We start from the raw sequence: 19,083 nt of genomic DNA on the forward strand, positions 1-19,083 counted from the left end.
ACCCAAAACATCCCGAAGACCCAAAACACCCTGAAGACCCAAAATATCCTTAAATACCCCCCAAGGACCAAAATACCCCAAAGACTCTTAAAGACTCAGAGGAAACAAAATACCCTTAAGACCCAAAAGACTCCAAAGACCCAAATGGCCCCGAAGACCCAAAACACCATGTGGACCCAAAAGACACTGAAATGGTCAAAGATGCCGATCCCTCTGAAATGACGTGTGCTGAGGCGCACGGAGCACGCCGAGTCACACTAGTAGGGGGAATGATTGTCTATAATTTGGTACCATCTGTGCAATTCTTGAGTAAATATTAGCACCTGTATGTAAAATTTAACAAATTAAGAGATGGCGCGAATCGCGTACATGACAAGCCCTATGAATATGATCACAACTTGTTTGTGTCAACCTTCAGATAATGACAACTGGGCATTTCTCATCCCCAATGGTCCCCTCTTGTCAAATAAATGGGTTTTAGGTATATATGTGCATAGATGAGTGAATAAAATAACAATACAAGCCACTTCAGTGAAGTTGGTTCTCACACTATCATACTAAAATACGCCATTTAGTGTCTGTCTGTCCGTCTGTCTGATACATTTTTGACGCCAATACATTCCATCCTGACTTATCCAATCTCAACCAAACTTGACAGGATGACGAAGGGTTACATAATGAGGGTTGCAGCGCATTAATTTGCCCCCCTCCCTAGGGTGATTTTCTCCCCCGAGCGGGTTTTCCCCGCCATTGCCATCAACGGGTTGCGTGTCGTGGTGTATAGCCATATTAAGTTAGCTTTATCGTGGCGTTTTTCCAAGGCCGCTTTGAATAACAAAACTAACGACAATAGCATAATATTAACATCATTGTAAAAAACAATATTAATACCAATAATATCCCACCTCCCCAAGGGTTTTTTTTGGCGAGTCAACGTATATAAATAGCTAATCATGGCGCTTTCGTGGGAGCAACGGCCTCTACCACAAGTAATGAACATTAATGAACAGTAATGAATATTATGAACCACAAACACGTATGATCAGCTTTTTAAACAGTCGCTATTGCTGTTTATAACACTAAATGAAGAAATTTGTAGGAATCCCGACATGCGTGAGGTAAGTTTTATTTACAGAACTGAGCGAAGATCTACTGTACTCGAGGTACCCCGTAAGTGTTAGGTTAATAACATGACCCTTCCTGGCGCTAATGTGGCATTTTTCGTCATGAACTTTTGAAACTCGCTCCTTCTGTTTAAAACAAAACTGAAAGGGAGGAAGCCGGGGTGTGCTCATTTAGCAAGCAGTTAGCCAGCGCTTGCCAAGCCAGCCATTCATTAAGGGTTTTGAATGGAGTGCTTGCTCGAATGCTGAAACCACAAGGCGATCTTTCCACAAGAAACTTGGAAAATTATATCTACTGTACACCCAATGTTCTTGAGATCCGACCATAGATCGACTGTAATCCACATACCCCAAAGAGGAATGAGGAATGAATGCTCCCGTAGTGAGCGGGTGTACTAGTCATACTAAAATACTCCATTTGGTGTCTGTCTGATGAAATTTTTGACCCCCAATACATTCTGTTGTTACTTATCCAATCTCAACCAAACTTGACAGGAGGACGAAGGGTTACATAATGAAGGTTGTAGCGCATTAATTTCCCCCCCCCTCCCCAAGGGGGTTTTCTCCCCCGAACAGGTTTTCCCCACCATTGCCGCCAATGGGGTTGCATGTTGAGGTGTATATCCATGTTAACAAGCGTTACGCCTAGGTCCCCCGTCGGTGAAGTGATGCGAGTTGACAAAGTGGAGGACACAAGGTGGCCATCTTGGATTTTGACGTGGCGACACAATTTTCAATAGGGTTCTTCCTTATGCCTAGATACACCCACACACCAGATTATAAGTTGGTACTTTGCTTATTTTTCAAGATATTTCGCTCACAAGGTCAGACATATATATGGTGGCGGCCATCTTGGATTTCGACGTGGCGAGCCAATTTTCAACAGCCTTCTTCCTTTTGCCGAGATACACACACACACACCAGATTAGAAGTTGGTACATCGCTTATTTTTCAAGATATTCAGCTCACAAGGTTAAGACATACATGGCATCAGACATACATGGTGACGGCCATCTTGGATTTTGACGTGGGTTGCACCCACACACCAAATTTGAATGCGGTCGTTCGCTTACACACGCATGCACGCCCGCACGCACGGACGGAGGGGAAAGCCATCATCCCCCTTTCGCTCCGCGGTGCGACGGGGGACAATAAGTTAGCTTTATCATGGTGTTTTTCCGAGGCCGCTTTGAATAGCAAAACTAACGATAATAGCATAATATTAATGTTATTACAAAACAATATTAACACCATAATATCCCACCTTCCCAAGGGGTTTTTTCCTCCAACAAACGTCGAGTCAACGTTTATAAATAGCTTATCATGACGTTTTCGTGGGAGCATCAGCACAACGGCCTCTGCCAGAGGTAAAAATATTATAAACCACAAACTCGCATGATGATCTTTTTAAACAGTCGCCAATGCTGTTTATAACACAAAATGAAGAAATTTGGAGGAATCCCGACATCCGGGAGGTAAGTTTTACTTGCAGAACTGAGCGAAGATCAACAGTACTCTATATAATCAATGAATCAATCAATAGGGTTTTATTAGAATAAAAGAAAAAATGTACATGACTGTAGTCCAAGGACTAATAATGTCAAGTTTACAATATAAATAATTTCACATAGTAACAAAAACATTATACAGACAGAAAAATAAAACATCTATTTGCATTGGTGAATCAATCAAACCAGAAGAAATTCATTCAAAAGGTTGAAATGCTTCGGTCATCAATGTCAATAATTACATTCAAAATATCTAAATATTTAAACTTAAATATTTAACTTCGGTCACCGACTTAAAAATGGTTTAATATACAACATTACAAAAATTAAATATTCAATCAATCAATGTATTTCAAAGTATGCGTCTTATTTCAGTTATGTTGGAGAGGAGGATAAGGAAGAAAGTGAAGATCGACGAAATGCGGTTTGGATTTATGCCAGGAAGAGGAACGACAGACGCGCTTTTTATTGTGAGGCATTTGCAGGAGAAGTACATGGAGAAGAGGAAGAAGTTGTTTCTTGGGTTTGTTGATCTAGAGAAAGCATTCGATGGAGTTCCACGCAAAGTATTGACATGGGCATTGAGGAAGTTAGGAGTGGAGGAATGGTTGATCAGAGCAGTGATGGCAATGTACAAAAGAGCGCGCACAGCTGTAAGGACAAAGGACGGGAACAGTGGTGAGTTTGAGGTGAAGGTGGGAGTGCATCAGGGGTCGGTACGAAGTCCACTACTATTTGTAGCTGTGATGGAGGTGCTGGCTCAGAACGTAAAGGAAGGTTTACCGTGGGAGTTGTTGTATGCAGATGATCTGGTGTTGATTGCGGAAAGTATGGATGGACTGAAGGAAAAGATGAACAAGTGGAAGGAATGTATGGAAACAAAAGGTCTGAAGGTGATTATCGGAAAGACGAAGGTGATGGCAAGTGGTAAAGCATGTGGTGAGGTGGAAAGAACTGGGAAGTGGCCATGTGCTGTGTGCAGGAAGGGTGTCGGAGTGAACTCCATTCAATGTAGAATGTGCGCTGAGTGGGTTCATCAAAAATGTCGTGGTCTGAGAGGGTCATTAACCAGTGTGGCAGCTACATTCAAATGTAAGATGTGCACAGAGGGAGCTGCAGATGGAGGAAATGTTGAGTTGGACCTTGGAGACGGCGTGAAGCTGGAAGGTGTGAAAACATTTTGCTACCTCGGAGACATGCTGAATGGAGAAGGTGGATCAGACACGGCAACGGTTGCTCGAGTGAGATGTGCATGGAAGAAGTTTCGGGAACTGAGTGGCGTGCTGATGAGGAGGGGAGTGTCGTTGAAGCTGAAGGGAAAGGTGTATGCTGCATGTGTGAGAAGGGTTATGATTTATGGGAGCGAGTCATGGGTAATGAACGTAGAGCAGCAGCGCAGGCTGGAAAGGGTGGAAATGCGAATGATTCGGTGGATGTGGTGAGTATCGTTGAGAGAGAGAAAGACAAATGATGAATTGCGAAAGATGATGGGAATAGAGCCTGTGATTGATGCTGTGAAGAGGAACAGGTTGAGATGGTTTCGTCATGTGTTGAGGAAGGATGAAAGTGACTGGGTGAGAAGAGTGATGGAAATGAATGTAGAAGGAAGTAGAGGACGGGGAAGACCGAGAAAGACTTGGCTAAAGATGGTGGAAGAAGAAATGTGGGCAAGGGGGTTAACAAGGAGAGATGTAGAAAATAGGGCAAAATGGAGAAGATTGTCATGGGGACTGCAAGGCTAACCCCCGCTCTAGCAGGGGAAATGGCCTTAAAATGCATGTTGTTGTTGTTGTATTTCAGTTATTCAGGAAAAATGTATTTACTTTGTGTCAAATAGCACATGCTGTTAATAAAAATTAAAATCTTTTGAGATTATTACAGAAATTTGGAAAATAACACTTACTGAACAAGATGGCAGTAAAGATATATACCCCACAAGGGTTGGGTTAATTACATGACCCTTCCTTCCGCTACCGTGGCGTTTTTCGTTGCGAACTTTTGAAACTCGCTCCTGCTGTTGTGGGAGGAAGCCCAGGTTGTGCTCATTTGCCAAGCAGCTAGCTTGCGCTTGCCAAGCCAGCCGTTCCTTAACGGTTTTGAATGGAGTGCTTGATCGAATGCTTAAACCACTTGGCGATCTCGCCACAAGAAACTTGCTAAATGATCACACACCCAATGTTCTTGAGACCCGACCATAGATGGTCTGTAATCTATATACCCCAAAGAGGAATGACCAATGACCATTCCTGCCTGTAGTCAGCTGGTGTACTATATATAGAGATGGATACTTCAATACCATGAGGACTCCATTCACTTTCTGAAACCTGCATTTGGAAACAAGAACCAATATGACTGCCTGCCACACACCTCATTTTTTTCATTTCTGTTCCTCAAAATTCTATCTCTCTTTTTTTACACACACACACACACACACACACACACACACACACACACACACACACACACACACACACACACACCTCCTGCACGGCGGGAAGGGCTAATTTATAGGATCCGCATCCTCCGTATCTTCACCAAAATCTAACCAAGACGCCCTCATTACAAGGCAACCTGACCACCAAGGGTCGTCAGAATCCATCCATAATGTTTTGAGATATCCTGCTCACAGCCAAAGAGCCAGGGGTGAAAACATAACCTCCATCCACCTTTGGTGACAGAGGTAAAAAAAAAAACAAAAAAAACACAGAACATAAAGGTTACTTTTTGACATGCTATATTGTATTTAAAAAAGACGTCACGTACCAGACTTTGGTGTTAATCCATCATCCTGAAATTGGAGACCGCAGCAATCACTGAGCCCGATTCCACAGAAACCAGAAACGTTGTCCCGGTGCACATTTTGGGATCCGAAAAACTTTTCACAGAAACTGGAAAGTTCCCGAATCACATTCTCTAAGTTGTTGAAAATACTTCCCAAAAGAGAGGACCCTGCAATTTGGGCATCTTGCGTCTTTGAAAAGGAATTAATAAATTTACAGAAGTCAACATACATTGCAAATTGTAATTTATCTTTGGCGAGAGAGGGGAGCTCGGTCCGCAATGCATCTGACTCAGTACAAGCTCGAATATGCTTCTGATCCTCAATTCCAAGCTTATCGATCACTGCTTGGGCTGTTTCTGCTCTCAGGCCTTGGTACTTGAGCCATTCCAAGAAATTTTCCATTACACCGATGACCTGCCAAGGATACAATGCTTATGTTAATCACAGAAAAGTTATACATGTTTTTTTTTTTTTTACTCAGTTTGAACGTTTTGTGAGTTATCTTATCCAATTTGATCACGTATTCAACTAAACGTATTCTTATTTTTGTAGGGGGTTGTGATAACTTAGAACCAGGTAGATGTGCCGAAATTAGCATTCCCTGTATGTCGTGGTGAAGAAGAAGAAGCACCATGTAATAAGTACTTGTTTAGCCCGGATGTCGTGCAAGGTGTATCTTCGTTCCCATCACGAGGGGTGGGGTCATGTTAATTAGTTTAGGGATTACGTTAATTAATCCCACGTGTGTTGTGGCCTCTGTAGTTTGTTCTTTTGTTCCTTATGACAACGCACTAGACACTAGCCAAAATCTTCCTTTCTTCCTTTTAACTACAAACCAGCCATAAAGTTTTTATAATTAACTTGTATATTAACAACTACAGTTTCTCGTACGAGAACGGTGAGTGAACGGACACGGCCTGCTTGTGTTGCGCACAGCCAGCGCATGAAGGCCTGCGCTGCGCCCGAGGATGCGTGAATAAGCGTGCGTTTCCCGCCAAGGCCCGGGACGATTTCCACGATTACTGACAAGACACCCCAGCCAAGTTGAGCTAAGTGCCCACTAAATAACATACCATATTTATTTTCATTCTTTTATATCTCCCTTTGTGTGTATGCGAGTCTGTTTGTGGGAGTGTTCCATTTAGGAATTTAGTTTATTGCGCATTTTCTTTGTACTGACATTTCTTTCATTAAGCCTGTTATTTTTGTACATTTTAAACCTGGGGTGTTTGAGTAGTTTATTGCAGGGTCGAGGACATCAGGGGATCCATGAAGGTAAGCACTCTAGGCTTCTCCCCCACTTGCATCCTCCACTATATTTTTGAACTTAACGCCTTGGAGTAACAGCTTGTTTGGCAATCCGTTCCCTTAGAGTGGTTAGACGATTTTAATCGCTAGGAACGAGACAGTATCCAGCTTGATCACCACATTTAGACTAACAGCCGAAGACAGTCGGTACAACACTCAGCCTTCTATGCATATGTCTCCCATCTAAGCACAAACCCAGTTTCAGAAATGACGGGATTCTGTGTTTTTAACATGAAAAGTTTAACTTCCAGCAAAGTGGAGACTCCATGGTGCATGTGTGTGAGACAATTGCAGTGAGAGTCTAAATGTTAGTCTGTTAGAAGGCTGAGTGTTGCTGAGTGTTGTACCGACTTTCTGTCTTCTACCGACTCCTCTCCGGCCTTGCTCCCCCAGCTCTCTCTGTGCTCTGTCCCCCAAATATTCCTACAGGTCGCACAAGATCTGCCAGCAAGCCTCTGATGGTTAAACTGCCAAAATCTCGACTCTCTGCTCACCTTCACTCCTTCATTCCTTCATTCCTCTTTTCTCCCGCCTCTGGAACAAACTCCCACACTCCCTTCAATCCCACTCCTCCCTCCAGGTCTTTAAAACAGCTGTTCACCACCATCTCTTATCTTCCCCCATCCAAAACCTTGATCTTTTCTACCCCCGCTAATTCACCCCAGATCCACCTTGTTTGAAATTCCAACTTCTTTCCTGGAAGTCCTGGCAGTGTCCATATGTTTTATACCTCTCCCACCGCCCCCTTCCCATGCCCCCCCCCCCCCAAAGCCCTCGCCCTCTCTCAGATCTCTCGATGTCTCCATGTCTCTCGGTCCCTGCTCTCAAATGTTGTGTTTGTGTCCTTCCCCCTCTCTCCCCATCTTGTCTACCGCTCCCGATGTTATATGTTTTATGTGTCGGTTTGTCTTTCTGTGTGATTAATGTTCGCTCTTTCACGAGCCTCGATCTTGTATACAAAAAAAAAAAACAACAACAAAAAAAAAAAAAACAGTATACGTAAGAGACAGCCACACTTGCCTTTGAGCTGTGAAGCATGGTCACAAATAAATGATTTGCCTGTATGTTATCCTGATGAGCCCATAATAAGGGCGTAAGCTGCATCGGCAACTCGAATTCCATGCATTTGTGACCAACAATCTATGTCTTCAAAGACCTGAGTAGCACATGGATGCTACCCTAGTTTGAAGGTGATGTGTTGGTATAATTTACGCATACGACATCAGCATCATGCTGCGTTCAGGGTCAGAGTTGATCCTCTTGTTTAATCCACACGAACATATAAACCTGTTTTTATTTTCCTCTCACTGCAATTGTCTCACATACATGCACCATGGAGTCTCCACTTTGCTGGAAGTTAAACTTTTCATGTTAAAAACACAGAATCCCGTCATTTCTGAAACTGGGTTTGTGCTTAGATGGGAGACATATGCATAGAACGCTGAGTGTTGTTCGCTTGGCACGCGGCAAAGACAGACACACACCAGTGGGCAGAGACAGACACAGATACAGAGTGGCGCGGCAGAGACAGAGTCAGACACAAACCGGCATGGCAGAGGCAGACACAAACCGGCATGGCAGAGACGGACACAAACCGGCATGGCAGAGACCGGCATGGCAGAGACAGACACAGCAGAGACAGACACAGCAGAGACAGAGACAGACACAGACTGGCATGGTAGAGACTGACACAGATACAGACCGGCGCATGCATAGATGCATAGAAGGCTGAGTGTTGTTCGCTTGGCACGCGGCAAAGACAGACACACACCAGTGGGCAGAGGCAGACACAGATACAGAGTGGCGCGGCAGAGACAGAGTCAGACACAAACCGGCATGGCAGAGACAGACACAGCAGAGACAGACAGACACAGACACAGACTGGCATGGTAGAGACAGACACAGCCACAGACCGATGCAGCAGAGATAGTTAATGTGTATATGTGTGTTTATGCGTATGAGTGTTTATGTGTATGTGTATGTGTTTATGTATATGTGCTTATATGTGTATGTGTTTATGTATACTAGGGCATGCCTGTACTATATATATATATCTAAAATTATATCCCCCCCCCCCATCTATTTACATGAAATGGTTTGGTCCATGAAATGTTTTGGTCCATTCGCAACGCCAAAGCGAACGGCGAACGCATTACATGAAATGGTTTGGTTCATGAAATGTTTTGGTCCATTCGCAACGCCAAAGCGAACGGCGAACGGCTTGCGAGTACAGTGACAATCCCCCCCCCCCTCTATTTACATGAAATGGTTTTAATTAGTTTTAAAACATAGTTTAACGCCAACATATGGCATGCCCGTACCCGTACTATCCGTAATGGCGCACATCGCAGGAAAGCGAAAGAATCGCAAATTAGTTTTAATTAGTTTTAAAACATCGTTTAACGCCAACATAGCGCCAACATAGTTTGCCGACGGGAAATAAATGAATACGCTCTCAAATGTGCCATCCGAGGCAGAGCCTGTTCGCCACGTTCGGCACACGTGATAGCTCGCTGCTCTCTGATTGGTTGAATCGTTTTTTGGACATAGCTCGGTAACTACTTCTGCGATTAATTTAAAACCTTGAAAAGGCACATCCTCGGGTCCCCAGCAATATACCTGGCAAGTTTAAAGTATATCGGACCCGTGGTTGTCGAGAAACAGCGGTCACAGACAAACACACACACAGACACACACACACACACACACAGATTGCTGGAATTATAGATAGATGTGTTTATATGTGTGTGTGTTTATGTGTGTATGTATTTGTGTGTCTGTGTGTCTGTGTGTGTGTGTGTCAATGTGTGTGTGTGTCAATGTGTGTGTGTGTCAATGTGTGTGTGTGTGTCAATGTGTGTGTGTGTGTGTGTGTCAATGTGTGTGTGTGTGTGTGTCAATGTGTGTGTGTGTGTGTGTCAATGTGTGTGTGTGTCAATGTGTGTGTGTCAATGTGTGTGTGTCAACGTGTGTGTGTGTGTCAATGTGTGTGTGTGTGTCAATGTGTGTGTGTGTGTCAATGTGTGTGTGTGTGTCAATGTGTGTGTGTGGGTGTGTCAATCAATGTGTGTGGGTGTGTCAATCAATGTGTGTGTGTGTGTCAATCAATGTGTGTATGTGTGTGTCAATCAATGTGTGTGTGTCTGTGTCAGTGTGTGTGTGTCTGTGTCAGTGTGTGTGTGTCTGTGTCAGTGTGTGTGTCAGTGTGTGTGTGTCAGTGTGTGTGTGTCAATGTGTGTGTGTCAATGTGTGTGTGTGTGTGTGTGTGTGTGTGTGTGTGTCTCTGTGTGTGTCTCTGTGTGTGTCTCTGTGTGTGTCTCTGTGTGTGTCTCTGTGTGTGTCTCTGTGTGTGTCTCTGTGTGTGTCTCTGTGTGTGTCTCTGTGTGTGTGTCTATGTGTGTGTGTGTCTATGTGTGTGTGTGTCTGTGTGTGTCTATGTGTATGTGTGTTTGTGTCTATGTGTGTGTGTGTGTATGTGTGTTGTGTGTGTATGTGTGCATGTGTGTGTGTGTGTGTTTATGTGTGTGTGTTTATATGTGTGTGTGTGTGTCTATATGTGTGTCTATGTGTATGTGTGTCTATGTGTATGTGTGTCTATGTGTGTGTGTGTCCATGTGTGTGTGTGTCCATGTGTGTGTGTGTCTATGCCTGTGTGTGTTTATGTGTGTGTGTGTTTAGTGTGTGTGCTTAGTGTGTGTGTGTTTATATGTGTATTTGTATGTGTGTGTGTTTGTATGTTTATTATGTGTATGTTTATTATGTGTATGTTTAAGTGTGTGTGTGTAAGTGTACAGTCGTGGCCAAAAATATTGGCACCCTTGAGCTTTTTCCAAATAATGCACCATTTCTTCCAGAAAATTGTTGAAATTAAAAAATATTTTGGTATCCACATATGTGTTTCTCTGGTTTGCAGTGGTACAAAAAAAGCTGAAAAAAAATCACTAAATCTTAGCTTATTTCACATAAATCTTAAATGACCCAGATCCTAAATTGGCCCAGTAAATAGTATTGGCATATTTTAGAAGTTGTTGGAAATAATTATATTTCAAGCAGGTGATTCGCCTTTACTTTGGAATTTAACTCACCCTTGGTGAGTTGCAGGTGCCTGCAATATAAAAATCACTCATTCAACCAGTTTGAATGGAGAAAAGGAGTCATTCTGCTGTTTTGTCTCAGTGTGTGTACCATAATGAGCATGGATAAAAGAAAGAAAATCAGAGAATTGTCTGAGGGGGTCAGACACAAGATTGTAGACAAGCATGGACAATCTCAAGGCTACAAGTCCATCTCCAGAGACCTTGATGTCCCTGTGTCCACCATACGCAATGTTATCAGAAAGTTTAAGGCCCATGGCACTGTAGCCAACCTCTTTCTATGTGGCCGCAAGAGAAAACTTGATCGAAGATTGCTGAGAAGGATTGTTCGAATGGTGGGGAAAAAACATCAATCAACTGCCAAAGAGATTCAAGCTGACCTTCAGACACAAGGTATGACAGTTTCAACTCGCACCATCCATCGCCAACTCAATGAAAGGGGGTTCTAAGGTCGGAGACCCAGGAAGACACCACTGCTGAGAAAGAGTGAGAGTGAGAGCGAGAGCGAGAGCGAGAGCGAGAGCGAGAGCGAGAGCAAGAGAGAGAGAGAGAGAGAGAGAGAGAGAGAGAGAGCGAGAGCGAGAGACATAAGAAAACCCGACTGGAGTTTGCCAAAATCCTTGGAGGAGAATGTCCTGTGGACAGATGACACCAAATTTGACCTTTTTGGGAAAGCACATCATCTCTATGGCAACAGAAAACAAAATGAAGCCTTCAAAGAAAAGAACACCTTCCCTGCAGTCAAACATGGAGGAGGTTCAGTGATGTTTTGGGTTTGCTGTGCTGGCATTGGGTGCCTTGAATGTGTGCATGGCATCATGAAATCAGGAGATTACCCAGGCATTTTCGAGCGCAATGTTCAACCCAGTGTCAAAAAGCTGTGTCTCCGTCGAAGGTCGTTGGTCTTGCAGCAGGTCAATGACCCCAAACACACTTCAAAAAGCACCCAGGAATGGTTCAACACAAAATGCTGGATTACTGTTCAAAATTACAAAATTACGGGACTGTTCTGAAGTGGGGAGCAACGAGTCCAGATCTAAATTCCATTGAACACCTGTGGGGAGATCTGAAAACAGCAGTTGGGAAGGCATCCTTCAAATCTGGGAGAACTGGAGCAGTTTGCACAAGAAGAGTGGGCCACACTGCCAGTAGAGAGGTGGGGGAACCTCATTCATGGCTATAGTAAGCGCTTGACTGCAGTTATTTTGTCCAAAGGCCGTGCTAGCAAATATTATGTCGTGGGTGCCAAATAATTCTGTCAATGCAATTTATTTTATTATCTGATTTAAAAGAACTAGGGCATGCCCGTACTATATATATATCTAAAATTATATCCCCCCCCCTCTATTTACATGAAATGGTTTGGTCCATGAAATGTTTTGGTCCATTCGCAACGCCAAAGCGAACGGCGAACGCTTTACATGAAATGGTTTGGTCCATGAAATGTTTTGGTCCATTCGCAACGCCAAAGCGAACGGCGAACGGCTTGCGAGTACAGTGACAATCCCCCCCCCCCTCTATTTACATGAAATGGTTTTAATTAGTTTTAAAACATAGTTTAACGCCAACATAGCGGCAACATAGTTTGCCAACGTGAAATAAATGAATACGCTCTCAAATGTGCCGTCCGAGGCAGAGTGTGTTCGCCACGTTCGGCACACGTGATAGCTCGCTGCTCTCTGATTGGTTGAATCGTTTTTTGGACATAGCTCGGTAAGTAATTGTCCGATTAATATGAAACCTTGAAAAGGCACATCCTCGGGTCCCCAGCAATATACCTGGCAAGTTTCAAGTATATCGGACCGGTAGTTGTCGAGAAACAGCGGTCGCATACACACACACAGAGATTACTGGAATTATAGATAGATATATTAAGTTCTGAATCAAAAACAAAGGTTCTGTAATATTAACAGTGAAATAAAGAATTGTGGAGGCCAAATACTTTTGTCAATTTAAACGTATTTTTAGAGAAAATTGTGAGTTATTTGAAAAAAGTGCAAAGGTGCCAATATTTTTGGCCACGACTGTATGTGTTTATGTGTATATGTATGTATGGATATGTATATATGTATGCATGCATGTATGTATGTATATGTGTGTATGTTTGTATGTTTATGTGTATATGTTTGTGTATGTTTGTGTGTGTGTGGTTTTGCGTGTAGGTGTGTGTGTGCATGGTGCATGTGTATGTATGTGTGTATGTTTGTGTGTGTATGTGTGTGTGCATGGTGTATGTGTATGTGTGTATGTGTGTGTGTGTATGTGTATGTGTATATGTTTGTGTGTGTATGTGTGTGGTTTTGTGTGTAGCTGTGTGTTTTGGTGTGGTAAAATGGGCGTATCTTTTATTAATCAAGGTAAAAGGTATGTATTTGACCATGTGTCTCCTCACGTGATAAGAGGTGTGTGCATGTGTATACACACATAAACGAGGTGCTGACACTCATAAACACATATTGTGTGTGCATGAGACATTATCGACACAAGCACACACACCTCTTTGTTGAGGAAGGATGACAGAGACTGGGTGAGAAGAGTGATGGAAATGAATGAAGAAGGAAGTAGAGGACGGGGAAGACCGAGAAAGACTTGGCTAAAGGTGGTGGAAGATGAAATGCAGGCAAGGGGGTTAACAAGGGGAGACGTAGAAAATAGGGCAAAATAGGAGAAGATTGTCATGGGGCCCGCAAGGCTAACCCCTGCTCTGGCAGGGAAAATGGCCTTAAAATGCCCGTTGTTGTTGTTGTAAAAGGTACGTATTCCCTTCATCACTCATTTTAGGTAACTCAAATGGTTCGTGTCATATTAAACCTTGATGTGATAGTAGTTCTGGAGATGACGTCATGGCTGACATATTTTTGCAAAGCTTCGGCACCTCAAAATTTGGCACAACACCACTGGAGCTTATGCGATCAAGCAGTGTCCTTAGGTAAGTGAGTGAGTGAATCTGTAAACACTTGTCATTATCACTTGAACCAAACACACGATTTTGATGAGACTTGGACACAATATTCATATCTGATGCCAAATGAAGGTGCATTAACCACATCAAAATCTATGCTCAATAGAGGGGTCAAGACTACGAGAGGGGGCGGGGGGGGGGTGGATGAGAGGAGTGGGGTTGCGGTAGGTACTTGAAAATAGGTATTTACTTTATTCTCCAAAACTACACAGAATTTCAACCAAACTTGACTACAACCTTCATCACCTGTGATGTACCAAAGTTTCCTCTCGGCATTAAAAAAAAAAAAAAAAAAAAAAAAAATTCAGGGTCAAGGGGTCTGCGAGGGGTTTCAGTGACTGTTGCTCCTTATTCGGGTGAGCTTTGGGACCCACAGTCCTATTTTTTGCATTTGTCATGATCTGGAGTACTGAAAAGAGATGCCTGCCTCGAAAATGAACAGACCAGGTAGGTTCTAATATGTAGCCTAAACGACTTTTTGGAGAAGATTCTCCAACTTTAGTTTTGGATGTAGGAGATGGGACAGACATTTTTTGCCATACCAACGCTACATCATCCATCCATCATCGACAACCTTGATAACACCTCCTCATTTAGAGGTGACATTGGATGTACAAGTTAATTATAATAAATAGCACCGCAAAGCAGGCGCAACCCCTCAGCCCATGCATGGTGAAAGGAAGCATTGATGATAATTTGTTATTTGAAGCGAAGTTGTATACCGAGTAGGAACTGCAAGTAATGAGCCTTTTGCCCATGAACCCATTTCGCGCCCATGAACCTTCCTCGACTCAACCTCAACACACACTGCAAAAATGGATTTAATCGGATAAGCCGTTCTGCTCGAAATTGTTGGAAACCAATTTCAAGATGGCTACCGTGGCGGCCATATTGAAAATCGCAGCATGCCCATTTTCGAAAAGAACCTTCCTCTACTCAACCCCAACACATACTGCACAAATGGATTTAATCAAACAAGCCATTCTGCTTGAAATTGACAGAAACCAATTTCAAGATGGCTGCCGTGGCGGTCATATTGAAAATCGCAGCGTGCCCAAGAACCTTCCACAACTGAACCCCAACACACACTGCAAAAATGGATTTAATCGGACAAGCCGTTCTGCTCGAAATTGACGGAAACCAATTTGTCTGCCGTGGCAGCCATATTGAAAATCGCAGCAAGCCCATTTTCGAAAGGCACCTTCCTCTACTCAACCCCAACACACACCGCAAACATGGATTTAATCGGACAAGCCGTTCTGCTCGAAATTGACGGAAACCAAAAGTTGACAGAAGCCCAGATGGCTGCCGTGGCGGCCATATTGAAAATCGCAGCAAGCCCATTTTCGAAAGGCACTTTCCTCTACTCAACCCCAACACACACTGCAAAAATGGATTTTATCAGAAAAGCCGTTCTGCTCGAAATTGACGGAAACCAAAAGTTGACAGAAGCCCGGATGGCTGCCGTGGCGGCCATATTGAAAATCGCAGAACGCTCATTATCGAAAGGCACCTTCCTCTACTCAACCCCAACACACACTGCAAAAATGGATTTAATCTAACAAGCCGTTCTGCTCAAAATTGACGGAACCCAATTTCAAGATGGCTGCCGTGGCGGCCATATTGAAAATCGCAGCGTGCCCATTTTAGAAAAAAACCTTCCTCTACTCAACCCCAACACACACTGCACAAATGGACTTAATCGGACAAGCCGTTCTGCTCGAAATTGACGGAAACCAATTTGGCTGCCGTGGTGCCCATCTATCTATAATTCCAGTAATCTCTGTGTGTTTGTTTGTTTGTTTGTTTGTTTGTCTGTGACCGCTGTTTCTCGACAACCACGGGTCCGATATACTTTAAACTTGCCAGGTATATTGCTGGGGACCCGAGGATGTGCCTTTTCAAGGTTTCATATTAATCGGACAATTACTTACCGAGCTATGTCCAAAAAACGATTCAACCAATCAGAGAGCAGCGAGCTATCGCGTGTGCCGAACGTGGCGAACACACTCTGCCTCGGATGGCACATTTGAGAGCGTATTCATTTATTTCACGTTTGCAAACTATGTTGGCGCTATGTTGGCGTTAAACTATGTTTTAAAACTAATAAAAACGAATTTGCGATTCATCGTAACTGCGATATACGACCTTCCGGACAGTGAGGACTGCACTTCCGGCATCCAATCACAGAACGCGTTATTGCGTAGGCGTGGCCGATGTGAGAGCGAGCTGATGCTGAGCCCAGCGCGTGCGCCATTACGGTTCGTAATTCGATTTCTTCCGGAGAAAATAATAATTTCTCGATTTCTTATGCGCATTATTTCTCCCAATTCAGTCAGAGCGAAGGGCGGAAGCGAAGAGCGTTGTTTTTTTTGTTTACGGGCGTACGGGCGGGGTAGAGCGTACGGGTAGCGTTTTTTTTTTTTTTTGGCAAGGAACGGGCACCCACGTACGGGTACTTATATGCACTACTACATGTACGGGTACTTATAGCGGGTATTTTAAAACTAATTAAAACTAATTTGCGATTCATTCGCTTTCCTGCGCATTTGTGCACGCGATGGCGATTTCTTTACCAAACTCTGCAAGTCGTTAGCTTTGGACCAAACCATTTCATGTAAATAGAGGGGGGGGATTGTCACCGTACTCGCAAGCCGTTCGCTTTGGACCAAACCATTTCATGTAAATAGAGGGGGGGGATTGTCACCGTACTCGCAAGCCGTTCGCTTTGGACCAAACCATTGCATGTAAATAGAGGGGGGGGGATATACTTTTAGATATATATATAGTACGGGCATGCCCTAGTATTGAAAATCACAGCACGCCCATTTTCAAGAGCACCTTCCTCTACTCAACCCCAACACACACTGCAAACATGGATTTAATCGGACAAGCCGTTCTGCTCGAAATTGACGGAAACCAAAAGCTGACGGAAGCCCGGATGGCTGCCGTGGCGGCCATATTGAAAATCGCAGCACGCCCATGTTCCAAAGGAACCTTGCTCAACTCAACCCCAACACACACTGCCAAATGGATTTAATCGGACAAGCCGTTCTCCTTGAAATTGACGGAAACCATTAAGTTGACGGACGCCCGGACACCCGGACGATGCTCGTGATGACAATACCCCTCAGCCCATTGGGCTGAAAACTCGTTTAACTTATCTTCATTTCCGTCATAAACGAACAGAAAATTATTTTATCTTTAAATAAACGTTTTACAGATCTTTCTCAGTATTAATAATAAAATGAGAATCTGCAAAAAACCTCTTCAGATGAGATTCGATCCGATCACGTAAACCTTCCTCACAGTAACAGTTACAGCACGAGTTTTACAAGATCACCTGGAAGTTCTTCATTGTTATTGAATACCCGAGCGACGATGATGCAACCAAACTACCCGAGGATGATGATGCAACCAAACTACCTGAAGAGTATGATGCAACCAAACTACCCGAGGATGATGATGCAACCAAACTACCTGAGGATGATGATGCAACCAAACTACCCGAGGATGATGCTGCAACCAAATTACCCGAGGATGATGATGCAACCAAACTACACGAAGATGAGGATGCAACCAAATTACCCGAAAATGATGATGCAACCAAACTACCCGAGGGTGATGTTGCAACCAAACTACCCGAGGGTGATGTTGCAACCAAACTACCCGAGGATGATGATGCAACCAAACTACTTGAAGATGAGGATGCAACCAAACTACCCGAAGATGATGATGCAACCAAACTACTCGAAGATGATGATGCAACCAAACTACCCGAGGATGATGATGCAACCAAACTACCCGAGCGGTTATGAAAAGCGAAACATAGCTCAACTAGAACAGTACTCAGTAGTGAGCACACCTGCACCAGTTGAACTCCTAGTACATGTATTCCTCACTCCCCCCTCAGGAGACAATCGTAGCGCTCCCCCTTCTCCTGAATATCCCCCAAGTCAAATTTATGGTGATCGTATCGGCCTCAGAAGGGGCCAAACCGTTGGGTCCAAATAATCCTATTAAGTTGGCGGAACGTATCAAAAAATTATTCGGCGACGTTTCAAGTGCTAAAAAGTTGACATCTGGAGATCAATGAATTGAATGCAAATCGGTGCTCAGCGGACGAAGTGTTGAGAGGGTCGGGACGAGGAGTTGACAGTGTCGGGACGAGGAGTTGACAGGATCGGGACGAGGTGTTGAGAGGGTCGGGACGAGGTGTCGAGAGGGTCGGGACGAGGTGTCGAGAGAGTCGGGACGAAGTGTCGAGAGGGTCGGGACGAGGTGTCGAGAGGGTCGGGACGAGGTGTCGAGAGGATCAGGACGAGGTGTCGAGAGGGTCGGGACGAGGTGTCGAAAAGGTGGGGATGGGGTGTTGAGAGGATCGGGACGAGGTGTTGAGAGGGTCGGGACGAGGTGTTGAGAGAGTCGGGACGAGGTGTTGAGAGTCGGGACGAGGTGTTGAGAGTCGGAACGAGGTGTTGAGTCGGGACGAGGTGTTGAGTCGGGACGAGGTGTTGAGAAGGTGGGGATGAGGTATTCAGAGGATCGGAATGAGGTGTTGAGAGGGTCAGGATGAGGTGTTGAGGGTCGGGACGAGGTGTTTTGAGGGTCGGGACGAGGTGTTGAGAGGGTCGGGACGAGGTGTTGAGAGGGTCGGGACGAGGTGTTGAGAGGATCGGGACGAGGTGTTGAGAGGGTCGGGACGAGGTGTTGAGAGGGTCGGGACGAGGTGTTGAGAGGGTCGGGACGAGGTGTTGAGAGGGTCGGGACGAGGTGTTGAGAGGGTCGGGACGAGGTGTTGAGAGGGTCGGGACGAGGTGTTGAGAGGGTCGGGACGAGGTGTTGAGAGGGTCGGGACGAGGTGTTGAGAGGGTCGGGACGAGGTGTTGAGAGGGTCGGGACGAGGTGTTGAGAGGGTCGGGACGAGGTGTTGAGAGGGTCGGGACGAGGTGTTGAGAGGGTCGGGACGAGGTGTTGAGAGGGTCGGGACGAGGTGTTGAGAGGGTCGGGACGAGGTGTTGAGAGGGTCGGGACGAGGTGTTGAGAGGGTCGGGACGAGGTGTTGAGAGGGTCGGGACGAGGTGTTGAGAGGGTCGGGACGAGGTGTTGAGAGGGTCGGGACGAGGTGTTGAGAGAGTCGGGACGAGGTGTTGAGAGAGTCGGGACGAGGTGTTGAGAGTCGGGATGAGGTGTTGAGAGTCGGGACGAGGAGTTGAGTCGGGACGAGGTGTTGAGAAGGTGGGGAGGAGGTATTCAGAGGATCGGAACGAGGTGTTGAGAGGGTCGGGACGAGGTGTTGAGAGGG

General features: G+C 44.7%; 2 protein-coding genes across 3 annotated transcripts in view; one reads left to right on the forward strand and one right to left on the reverse strand.

Annotated features, from left to right (window-relative positions):
- LOC144888214 (E3 ubiquitin/ISG15 ligase TRIM25-like) overlaps nt 1–19,083 on the forward strand; it is a 263,155-nt gene that overhangs the window by 99,685 nt on the left and 144,387 nt on the right. The gene's annotated exons all lie outside the window — the stretch shown is intronic.
- The window catches only part of LOC137414983 (uncharacterized), a 59,416-nt gene that overhangs the window by 38,776 nt on the left and 1,557 nt on the right, over nt 1–19,083 (reverse strand). The window contains exon 2 of one of the 2 annotated variants that reach the window (XM_078770395.1): nt 5,396–5,828. The exons of the other annotated variant lie outside the window; for it this stretch is intronic. Within the exon in view, the coding sequence (XP_078626521.1) occupies nt 5,396–5,816 (421 nt within the window). The 5' untranslated portion in view covers nt 5,817–5,828. The remainder of the gene's footprint in view (nt 1–5,395; nt 5,829–19,083) is intronic. 2 annotated transcript variants of the gene reach the window in all.

Source organism: Myxine glutinosa, chromosome 1 (genome assembly GCF_964187855.1).
Source record: "Myxine glutinosa chromosome 1, kmMyxGlut1.1, whole genome shotgun sequence".
Lineage (NCBI taxonomy): Eukaryota > Metazoa > Chordata > Myxini > Myxiniformes > Myxinidae > Myxine > Myxine glutinosa.